Raw genomic sequence first — 12,387 nt, 5'->3', positions numbered from 1 at the left:
TGCGTTGGAACAGCAGCCCATGGTACACAAGTTGGTTGCCCGCGCTGCCGCTCGCTTGCGCTCCTTGGATTTCATTTGGGACGTGGGACGACTGCGCTTGCCTGCGCGTGGGGGCGGGGGGGCGCGGCCAATCAGAGAAAAGCCGAACACAAGTTGGTTGCCTTTAATATTCACGCAACCTGGACACGTTCAGAACAGCTCTCAAAACGCACCTTTTCCCCACTAGTTAGTTTAGTTTCGATTTTAGGTTTCATTAACCCTTTACCTGCCCCTCATCCCCCCCATTTTTTCCCTTTTCCCCTATTGCCCCCTTTCCCTAGCCCTCTTGACTGTGAAGCGACCTTGGGTTTCCTGAAAGGCGCTATAATTTATTTATTTTTTATTATTTTAAATGTTTCATATTTAAAGTTTTTATTTTTCACAAGCAAGACAAATCATACATGACAAGACAAACTAAGACAAAAATAATAATAATAATAATAATAATAATAATAATAATAATAATAATAATAATAATAATAATAATAATAATAATAATAATAATAACAACAAGGGGGTGAGGGGGGGGGGGGGTTCAGAGTGTTACAAAGGTTCAGTACACAAACATATCCCAGATAGTGATCTAATAAAGTTCAGGGGACCTTGAAGGCCATCGGGCCGATCACTCTCTTGAAGAGATAGAGCAGCCTGTTCCATTGATATCAAGTCCATGAATTATTATTATTACAGTGTTATATTGAGAGAATATAGATTTGCTGTAATGGTATAATGAAAGTAGGTACGAGTACAGTGTCAGAGATGTAGGCAGTAGAGATACGTATGAATTGATGGGCAACAGAGTTCATACAAAAGAAAGGAGGACTACTAACCTTCGTACTGTCTTGTACTATTATGCACTTTACTACTAAGTAATCTACTGACGTTGACCTTTTATGGTCGCGGCCGTCGTATGCTAGCTTATCAGCAAAACGCGATTTGATGTCTCTTTTCACCATGGTGAAGTTACTTTAACCTAGGGCTGGGCGATTAATCGATATTATCGATAATTCGAATTAATGATTTGGGACGATTTTGAAAAACTAAATAGATCTTTTTTTTTTTTTTTTTTTCAATTGTCACCTTTATTTTACAAAAAGTGATGTTTGGTGAAAGTTAGATTTGCACTTTATTAATCCTAATAGGGAAATTCATTCTTGTTTGATGATCAAGAGGCACCTTTTATTTGGGGACCTGCATTGCTATTCCTAGCACTATTTGGGCAACTTTACACAATTCCTGTGAGTCTATTGAAGACATCTGTAAAAAAAAATCTGGATTTTATTTTTAGGCCATATCGCCCAGCCCTACTTTAACCCTTTCACTACCACACTACAGAAGGTTAACCCTTTACCATCACACTACAGACGGTTAACCTTCTGTATTGTTGCAGTGAAAGGGTTAATGTTGGCTTTTTAAAATGTATTTAGTTGTATGTATTTTTCTTATCCCACATTATTTGTATGTGGTTGAGTGTGCATGGTCCTCATTCCATACATTCCGTACACATACTCTCACCTTTGTTCCTATACGAGATAGGGATGCGTGGCGGTGTTTGCAGGGCTATATCTATATTCTATATTTTATAGCTATGGATACAATACTATGGCTCATTTGACATCAACTATCCATCGTTCAATATGTGAAAAAGAATATATTTTTTCATGTATACGTTCGCGTGTTATACCGTGGTGAATATAAGTATAGTTTCAGAGTGATCCTGGCTAATTCCATAAAACGGCGCTATGGAGGAATACGTGAATTTTACTAAAAGCGTTGGCGTTGCTTTGATCATCACCAACGGCATACGTTCTGGAGTACGTTACACATGGTCGTTGCGATCGAGGTGAAATCATGGTTGGATCAAAGCAGGATTGATATAATTTAGTCCTTACCTTCACTAGGAGGTACCCCAAAAAGAATCCAATTCCAATTGTCTGATCCCGATTTCCAGTATTGGTGTCCATCGTGTCGCCAACATAATCCACCACAACACATGCATCGGGGGCATTGGACGCGTTTCAAGAGATCTTTTTGTCTGTGTCTCTGTCTGTCTGTCTGTCTGTCTGTCAGTCTCTCAGGAGGACCACAGCAGCAGTGCGTCAGTAGTGTGTGTGCTGCTGAGTCATGGTGATGAGGGGGTGATCTACGGGACCGACGGCTTGATTGAACTGAAGAAGCTGACTAGTCTGTTCAGAGGAGACCTCTGTCGCTCCCTAGTGGGGAAACCCAAACTGTTCTTCATACAGGTGAGAGATTAAAGCTGTCGCCCCCTAGTGGGGAAACTCAAACTGTTCTTCATACAAGTCAAGTCAGTCGAGTCAAGATTTTATTTGTCACGGCTAGGGTTGGGCACCGAGAACCGGTTCTAATAGGAACCGGTTCCTAACTTCGGATGAGCTTCGGATGTTGGCTACGGATGAGGCACTGGGTCTTATGTACATTACTATACAATGCTATACTATACAATCTACAGTTATACTGTGTCTTTATGCTAGCTTGCTATATCCATCTGTTTACTATACAAGAACCACTCCCTTTCTTGTTTTTAAAGTGACCTTTCATTGTGTAAAGTGATCGTTGAGTGTGAGTGTGTGCAGTGTGTGTGTGTTCATGCTAAAGTGACTGCTAGTGTGTGAGCGTATACAGTGTGTGTGTTGTGTGTGTGTGGAGAGTTCAGTGTTCAAGGCTCTGATGGCCTGGGGGAAGAAGCTGAGCCGAAGTCTCTCTGTCCTAGTTGCTGGTGTTTGCAGGCGTTTGCCTGACCTCAGCAGCTTGAACAGGCTGTTGTTGGGGTGGTGGGGGTCTTTCATTATTCTGCAGGCTCTGGATTTGCACCTTTTGTTGTATAGGACCTGCAGGGGTGGTATTGCAATACCCGTAGTACGCTCAGCTGAGCGCACCACTCTCTGTAGGGCCTTCTTGTCCTGTGCCGTGCTGTTTCCATACCAGGCAGTGATGTTTCCAGTCAAGATGCTCTCTACAGCTCCGGAGTAGAAGGACTGGAGTATCTTCCCCGATACTCTGAAATTCCTTAACACTTTGAGTGCCAAGAACGAGAAATCTCGTTATTTAATCGTTATTTTTTTTATTAGCGATTTCCACCATTTTCATCAATCTAGCCTCACGTTACCAGTGGGGATCTGTCTGAGCTCGAACAGGGAAAATACCGCCCCCTATCGTCTCTCCGGATGGTATTGCACCCCATTGGATTGGACTGAATGAAATGGATGGGAAAAAAAGAGTCCGGATTCCACATTTTACTTGTCAGGCCTGTAACCGGAGACGATCCCACTCATTGCCCACCACCAGAACAGCGTGGAATATGTGTTGCCAGTACCCAGTGTTGGATCAATAAACGCGATCGATATTTGGAATGGCGATCAGGAATTGGAATAATCTTTTTGGAGAACATTTGATCTGAGGTAAGGAATCTATTTGACCAGTCTTGGGGATAATCGGAGCTCTTTTCACCTATATCTCAGCGTGTCCCATATGTATGTGTGTGTGTGTGTGTGTGTGTGTGTGTGTGTGTGTGTGTGTGCTGATCAGGAAATAAGAATCGATTTTTCAGCCCGCTTCTCTAGCGTGCATAAGTACACACATACTATCGATAATCTAGCGTTTATTTGAAAACGATTCATAAATAGGCAGAAAAATGACGTGTTTTGTGTATTACGGTAAAGCGCGATTCCTGCAAATTATTTTCTGGAAGTTTAAAAAAAACTAGCTTTTTTTCAAAATGGTATAAAACGGAAATGAACCGATTTAAATAAATAAAAGATTTAAAAAAAAATCCGTTTCAACAATGTTGACTGCAAACAAGTCATTGATAAGCGACAGGCGTATTAGACCCATAATTTAAGATATAGTTTATGCATTCGCAAATGTGCTCGCTCTCATTGAATAGAGCGTTGGCAATCCAGAGCCAACCCGTGCGCCCCCTGCTGGCACTCAAAGTGTTAACTGTCTCAGGTGGTAGAGGTGCTGCTTTGCCTTCTTTACGACTGAGTCTATGTGTGTTGTCCATGTCAGCTCCTCTGAGATGTGGACCCCCAGGTACTTGAAGCTGCTCACCCTGTCCACGGTAGCCCTGTTTATCCTCAGTGGTGTGTGTGTCCCCTGCTGTGTTCTCCTAAAATCCACAATCAGCTCCTTGGTTTTACCAATGTTCAGGAGCAGGCTGTTGTACTGGCACCAGAGTTCCAGTACCTCAACCTCCTCCCGGTAGGCCTTCTCGTCGTTGTCCGAGATCAGCCCCACCACCACTATGTCGTCCGCAAACTTCACTATGGAGTTGGAGCTGAACTTGGCCACACAGTCATGTGTGTATAGTGAGCAGGGATGGGTACCTTTCACATTTGAACCGGTACCTGTGAATCGATACCGGTACCCAACGGTACCTTTTTTCGGTACTTTAGTCTCAAGAAATTAAATTTACCTACCTCAGTCGTAAAAAAAAAATCCAAACTTCAAATAACTACAATTTCGACAGTTTTCGGCTTGTCATTGCTCCGACTGCTTTGTTGTTGAATCAAGTCAAATCCTAGGTAAGCATATATTGTGCGTGTGAACGTTGACCTGAAAAAAAAAGTAAAAAAAGAAAACGTAATATTTTTTTTTTGGTATCTCACTTGATTCGATACTCAGTAGTACCGACGTGTTTCGGTTCGGTACCTCAAAAGTACCGAATTCGGTACCCATCCCTAATAGTGAGTACAGCAGGGGGCTCAGAACACAGCCCTGGGGGGACCCGATGCTCAGGGTGATGGTGTTGGAGGTCTGACCCCCCACCCTGACCGCCTGGGGCCTTTCACTCAGAAAGTCCAGTATCCAGGCGCTCAGAGCAGAGCTCAGACCCAGCTCAATCAGAAATATGATTATAGAATATAGAATATCAGGCATAAAATGGTTATGCGATTAAAATGTGATTAATTAATTACAAATCCTGTAATTAATTAGATTTTTTTTAATCGCCTGACAGCACTAATGATTATATGATTATTTATATATATATATATATATACAAGTTGGACGGCAGATTCTAAAAAAGCGCTTTATAAATGCAGTCCATTTACTCTGTCTGTCTGTGTGTCCTGTCTGTCTGTCCCGTGTGTCCTGTCTGTCTGTCCTGTGTCCTGTCTGTCTGTCCCGTGTGTCCTAGGCGTGTCGGGGTACAGGTTTGGATGACGGCATAGAGACGGACAGCTTACAGACGGACAGCATAGAGGACCAACCGACGGCGAGGATCCCTGTCGAGGCCGACTTCCTGTACGCCTACTCTACAGCCCCAGGTAACCATGGATACCAATGTTGTGTTTCCCAGGGGGGGGGGGAGATGTTGGCCATCTACTATTTAGTGGGAATTTTTTGAGTATGCTAGCTCAACACGGTTTGAAGTTTAAAGGACATGTGGGTTCCAAGTAGGGATGTTCGATGTTGGCTCTTTTACTGATATCTTATATACCGATATTGTCCAACTCTTAATTTCCGATACCGATATCAAATATATTTGTAAGGCCCGACAACACACGTTAATGTCCCCATGGGCCGGACACGTCTTCTTTAACACATCCTGCGCCAAGAACGAGTTACGCCGTTTTTTTGCCCGCCACGCATTGAACGCCAAGAACGACTTACGCCGTTTTTGGGATCAATATTTCATTTTTTCGCCCATGGCATTCATAATTCATCCAGCCAACCTCCGGACTCCAGCGGGACCCTGTATGAGATTGCAACGCCTCAATACCGCCGCCTGGTGGATGGTCGGGCGAGTTACACTCTCGCCAAAACCGGAAGTGCCGATCGGTGCGGCGATGAAATCCCTCCGGCAGTGATATCTTGTTACGTGGCTCCAGACAAACACTATAGTGCATTTGGATCGCTTTCTAAACTTAATAATCGATATGATTTCGGCGTTTATTGCGCCATACAAACCGGAAATGGATGTAGGAGATCGGCGTCAAATAATTGGGATCTTTTTCCTCCAGTCTCATCGGCGAACGGTAAGAGGACAGTAACGTTATTTTCAGCCCGATTGTTTATTAATTTCACTGCAAACCATCTGATCAATATATCAACCCATACTAAATAAAGCCGTTACTGACGATCAAGGAATTATAAACGACCCCCCCCCTTTCCTTCACACATGATGAAGCATAATGTATACCGATCATATACATTTGAATTTTTTAATATAGCGTGTATAGGAAAGAAACGCCTATCGATAATCTATCATATGCGTCAGGGCCTATAACTCTCGTTTTTGGAATTACTGCTATACTGTCTAAAAACATACTTATGTTCTAGACGGTATTAACACAACAATGTATGAATGAAAAAATATAACGTTCCCACATCCTGAGAGCTAGATAATCGATGTTGAATGGGCCATAGTAATGTCAATATAGCAATCAAATTTAAAATGTTATAGCCCTGCAAAGAAGGTAAACATCTCCATAGGCTTTCAATGGTGGCAGACTGGGTATATTGATGGATATAACCCATGGCGCCCAATGTGTTAAACAAGTCAAGAAGAAACATCACAATAAGTCAAGAACAAAACAAAGAAGCTTCTATCCCCAGGCCATCAGAATGCTAAATGACAATAACACCATGCAACAACCATCAAATGCACTCACAGCACACACATCCACACGCACACACTCACTTTAAACAAACAACTCACTGCAGCACCCACTTTACCCACTTTAGAACACCTAAACACACTTTATATTTATTGGTAAAGAATTTGCACTACAACCCATACCTCATTACACCTTACTGTAAATTGTACCTCATCCCATTTCTGCTTTGTACTGTATAGTATATTGTAACTCAGTTACTTCTACTCTGCATTGTAAATTGTATATATGTATATACTGAACACTTTTGTCTACGTACTTGACTTCTATTTTATACTTACTATACTTATTTTATACTTATCTATTTTTATCTAGCACAATCTCTGGAGCAAAACAGAAACAAGCATTTTATATAAAACTATTCTGTACTTCTGTATGACAACTAATAAAGAAACTTGAACTTGAAACTTGAAAACACCATAAAGTCCAAAAAATTTAAAATAAATGCAACACTCCCAGACATATCCCACGCGATGGTAAGGAAAAACTCGCTAAAACCTAGCAATAGCACCACAGGCAATGTGGAGGAGAGAAACCTTAGAAGGGCCATTCAAGGGGGGATATCCCTTCTTAGATGTCGGTGATAGTAGTGTTGCAGTAAAAACAGGCTAAACAGTTGGTAGGCATGCACTCACATGCGTGGTAAGACACAGATAAGTGCATGCAATAGCAACTGAACATTTTGAAAGATTAAAGATAGAGCTGATAGCGGATCTATTTGAGGCAAAGGGGCGGCGCAGAGAGGGTCGCATCCTCCTGGTCATCATCACGGGACGTCCGACACTCCAGTCATCACTCCAAGACAGCCACTCACAGGGAGACGGGACAGGCGTTAGACAGGGGGACAGGTGTTAGACAGTTTGCGTGATTGTGATGGGCGCACATAGCAATAGATACAAGTGGACGTGGTAAGCATATATGTGAATAGAATAGACATATGTAGTAAGCATATTATGTGAATAGAATAGAAGTACTTAAACCCAGCAATGAACTCCACGTTGACAGACCACGGACAGAAGACTGTAAGAAGCTGATCCATGGCCCCCGTGGTGCACGTAGAACAGTCTCTGCAATCTTGGCCAAGCCCCCGAGATATCCACCACCTTGGTCAGCACTACGAGACAACCACTCAGAGATGGGGGGGGGGGGGGGGGGGGTTGGGGTCAGGGGTTAGAGAGTTCCCATGTTTGTAGTGGGCGGAGATGGAGCAATAAATACATGTAGTGAGCATATGCATTAGGGGTGTAACGGTACACAAAAACGACAGTACGGTACGTACCTCTGTTTTGAAGTCAAGGTTCGGTACGGGTTTTCGGTACAGTGGGGGAAAGTTTGGCTTTCCATGTTCCACTCAGGGGTGATGTAGTGTGCAGTAACTAATTGTACTTGTAGGGCTGTCAACTAATATTCTATATTGAAATTAATAATCAACTTATAAAATTATATTAGATTGTGAAAAAAACAGCCCCCAGTGGGCGCTCGTTAGTGGTTAACATACCGTTGTATTCGTTCAGTACACTACACAGCCGTACGGTACGGTACACACTGAAACGGTTCGGTACGGATACGTGTACCTTTACACCCCTAATATGCATGCATGGTGACAGTAGAATCATAGTATATAAGAAAATTGTGAAATTGAGTAATAGATGGAACTACTGCAAGCGTATGGATACAGGATGAGATACAACAGCTCAGGGCCGTATGGCCCGGGGGGCAGGAGAAACCACTCTGAAGGTTCAGCACTGCAGGCCAGACAGAAGGCGGTATGAAGCTGTTCCATGGGACCGGTTGAGACAGAGACAGAGGTTAAAAAGGTTCTCCCATGTCTGCAGAAAAGCAGACATGGGAGCAAATAGACATCCTAACTAAACTAGACAGATTAATCTAAGGGTCAGTCCCCGACCAGGTGAGATCAGGGTAGGTTGAAGGTATCAACCGATACCGATATATGCGGGGTTCCCCCCCCCCCCCAAAAAAACTTTATAATTTCAGGTCATTAACATTACATATCTCTTGTTGTGGAATTAACACAACATTATGCATACTTTTGACAATAAATAAAATAAGAATTTGTTCTTACTTGCTTGCCTGGGTAAATAAAGTTTAAATAAATGTTAAAAAAGGGAAATAATTCTTTTTTTGAAAACCGATACCGATCATTTCCGATATTACATTTTAATGCCGATATCGGCCGATAATATCGGACATCCCTAGTTCCAAGTTATTCTTTCCTTGATACAAAAAGGCAAGAATGTCTCTTCTTCTTCTTCATGTCTCCTCTGCATGTCTCTTCCACGTCCAGTGGCTCCTGGTTCATGCATGTACGTTCACGTAATCTCGAACCGGCCGGCGCGTTCACACCGGGAATAATTGGTTCGGAACATGACAAATCGGTGCTCAGTGTTTTCTTAGAGGGCCGAACTAAAGCCTCTGTCATGTTCCGAACCAATTATTCCCGGTGTGAACGCGCCGGCCGGTTCCAGATTACGTTTGGGAACCGGCTCCGGCCCGGAGCCCGGCCGGTGTGAAAGGCTCTCTGTGTGAGACGTAACGGTGTCGTCTGTCTGTCCTCCAGGTTACTACTCGTGGAGGAACACGTCCAACGGCTCCTGGTTCATGCAGGCTCTGTGTGAGATGTTGAAGCGCTTCGCCCCGGAGCTGGAACTGATGCAGATCATGACCAGAGTCAACCACAAGGTGGCGCTGGACTTCGAGTCGTCCTCCAACCTGCCGGGTTACGGCGCCAAGAAACAGATTCCCTGCATCGTGTCCATGTTGACCAAAGATCTCTACTTCCCTCATTAATGGGATTCTATTCGACTCTATTGATTTAGCTCCGTCTCTGCTATCAAGAGGCTGAGTGTCGTGTCTGTTTACCAAAGAAAGGACCCGTTTCACTTTGACCTGTTTCACCATATTAACACCATATTAATACCATATATTAATAATGTAGATACCTTGGTAATATAGATCACATTTTGGCTGATTATCTGGATCATTGAACCATTAAGTTTAGCATGTTCCCTTGTGTCACCCCCCCTGGTGCAATGTGAAATAGGCAAGTTCTACTTCCCTTGTTGACTCTTAATGGTATTCTGTTGGGATTCTACTGACTGTACTGTCCCCTTATGTCTATAAACGGATCGACTAAAGTTCTGAGAGAGTTCTACTTCCCTGACTAGCTCGGTTCTACTTGAGACACTGCACAGACAGACAGACTGTTGAGTAGACAGGAGAGTAGATTGTTTATTCTGTTTCTGCTGTGTTTAAGAGAAACGGATCTCTTTTATTGTATCAATGTTTACCAAACAAAATATCCCTCTACTGTATCGGAGGTGATTCGAATCTGGTTTCTACTGGTTCTATGGTGATTCTAGTCTTGATTTCTACTGATAATGTGATTCTAGTCTGGTCTCTACTGATTTTACCCTGCTGGGATTCAGCCCCAAGAAGGAGCTTGTCTTTATTGTCTTGATGTTGTCGAAGGACTTCAGTGACATGTGGCCTTTACTCGTTTTTTACTGGGGTTCCTTTTTTTTTTACTTTTTTTTTAGCGTTTATCCCTTTTCTGGTCAAGTATGACCGACAGAAACGGGTTGAAACGGGATGTAGATCAGGGGAAGACATTCTGAGAAATGACGGCGGGTCCGGGAATCGAACTCGTGTCCCCCAGATCCGTGACGAGCACTGTTTTCCCCGACGCAGAAATAGCGCCGAGATATGCGGTGAGCTACTGGAGCTCCCCGGGTTTTTTTTTTTTTTTTAAACTTAATTTTTTAGCGTTTATCGCTTTTCTGGTCAAGCATGACCGACAGATGTAGGGTGAAACGGGAGAGAGAGCAGGGGAAGACATTCGGCAAATGACGGCGAGTCCGGGAATCGAACTCGGAGTCAACCAGATCCGTGACGCAGCACGGTATTCCGCGATGCAGCGCGGTACATGGTGTGCTACTGGAGCACCCCTTTACTGGGGTTCTATGATAGTTTTTATTATTTTCTACTCTTGTAGAAAAACCGAAAGCTTCCAGCATTTGTTCGTTGATGAAATATTTTTGTCCCTCTCACTGATTCTGACCTGATTCTATTCTGGTCTGATTTATACTCTACTCTAATTTGACTCTGTCTACTGTAATTTCTGCTCACCAAAGATACTTTCCTTGCCATCTTAATTTCATCTGATTGGTCAAATCAGGACCAGTCAGAAATGTGTTTTCGTCTGATTGGTCCAATCAGAAATGTATTTTCATAGGAGATGTTTTTAAGGAGGAAATCAAACCTGTATCAACTTCTTTTTAGTTTTGTGGTTTAATCAGTGTTTATTTGTGCTTTTTTGTTGTGGGATTTGCTTCTGTCCTCAGGTATTGTCAGTCTACAACTATTGATGGTTTTTTAACCCTCTTCAGGAATTTTTGTGTTTTGTTTTTGTTAAATATTTCCACCTGTAGTTGTATAAAATGAATCTCCACACTTTTTCACTGCAATAAATGGTCTTATCAAAGCACTTGACAACAGATTTGGTTTAAATGGTTTTATTAAAGCACTGGGCAATACATTTGCTTTAAGATCTACTCACAACCATGAGTATCTGCCAATACTAATCCCATACTCCTTTTTTCCCCTTTGCTCAAAGGCGATAACATTTGTATGTAGAGTAATCATTAAAAAATAAATACATCCGCAGAGCTTTTATAAAGGTGTGAACTAAAAGTGTCCCGTCCCCCCCCCCCCCCCCCCCAAAAAACAATTTATTCATGAATTTATCATTTTTGAAATGTTGACAGGTCCAAAATGAATGTTTACATGTTGCTGCATGTATCCCCTCCCTACTTCCCATGTCCCCACTTAGAATGCACCTGATTGGATAAATGACATGCTGGTGCGCTAGTGCGACATCTAGTGGCTGGAATGTTGAGATGCCATCTAAAACATGCTCAAACTGTGTAACAACAAGTCCTCTCCTCCCCTAAAGGAAGGCGTCCAGCAACATTACATGAGGTATACTGCTGCTGCTTTGATCTACTAAAACCTTTTCACATACTGTCTGAATATACCTGCATATAACCCCTCATATACTGTACACCTGGTCACCTGCACATAATAACCCATCATCTAATCTAATACAGGACAACCTTTAGCAGACTTTTTGAACGGCCAGCAGCATTCAAACATTCAAAATGGATTGCATCTGATTATAACTTTTATAATTATATATATTTTTTCCGATATCGAATAGTGTCTGTGGCTAGTATCAGATCTGCGCAGCTCTAATTTGAACCAAAGACAAACTAGCAGCCAGTATTTTTATATATATATGTGTATATATATTTATTAATGACACCAACAATATAGTCGTCTGTTATTGTTGATAAATGTGATCAAACATCCAGACTGGCTCTATACATATTTAATATAATATCTATACAGACAACCCATTTAATATCACATCTATAAATATAACATGTTTAATATCACATCTATAAATATAACATGTTTAATAGCACATCTACTGTATAAATATAACATTTAATATCACATCTACTGTATAAATATAACATGTTTAATATCACATCTACTCTATAAATATAACATGTTTAATATCACATCAAGACTGTCTCTATACAGATAACATGTTTAATATCACATCTACTGTATAAATATAACATGTTTAATATCATATCTACTGTATAAATATAACACTTAATAT

General features: G+C 41.9%; 1 protein-coding gene across 1 annotated transcript in view; it reads left to right on the top strand.

Moving 5' to 3' along the window:
• Nucleotides 1-11,194, top strand: part of LOC311242564 (caspase-3-like) — a 32,696-nt gene extending 21,502 nt beyond the window's left edge. Inside the window, exons 5-7 of the mRNA XM_084331534.1 lie at nucleotides 2,110-2,285; nucleotides 5,201-5,330; nucleotides 9,259-11,194. Coding sequence (XP_084187660.1) covers nucleotides 2,110-2,285; nucleotides 5,201-5,330; nucleotides 9,259-9,488 — 536 coding nt within the window. The 3' untranslated portion in view covers nucleotides 9,489-11,194. The remainder of the gene's footprint in view (nucleotides 1-2,109; nucleotides 2,286-5,200; nucleotides 5,331-9,258) is intronic.
• Nucleotides 11,195-12,387: the final 1,193 nt, after the last annotated feature.

Source organism: Notolepis coatsorum, assembly GCF_963971535.1.
Source record: "Notolepis coatsorum genome assembly, chromosome: 16".
NCBI lineage: Eukaryota > Metazoa > Chordata > Actinopteri > Aulopiformes > Paralepididae > Notolepis > Notolepis coatsorum.
This window is presented reverse-complemented; position numbering and strand designations above follow the sequence as displayed.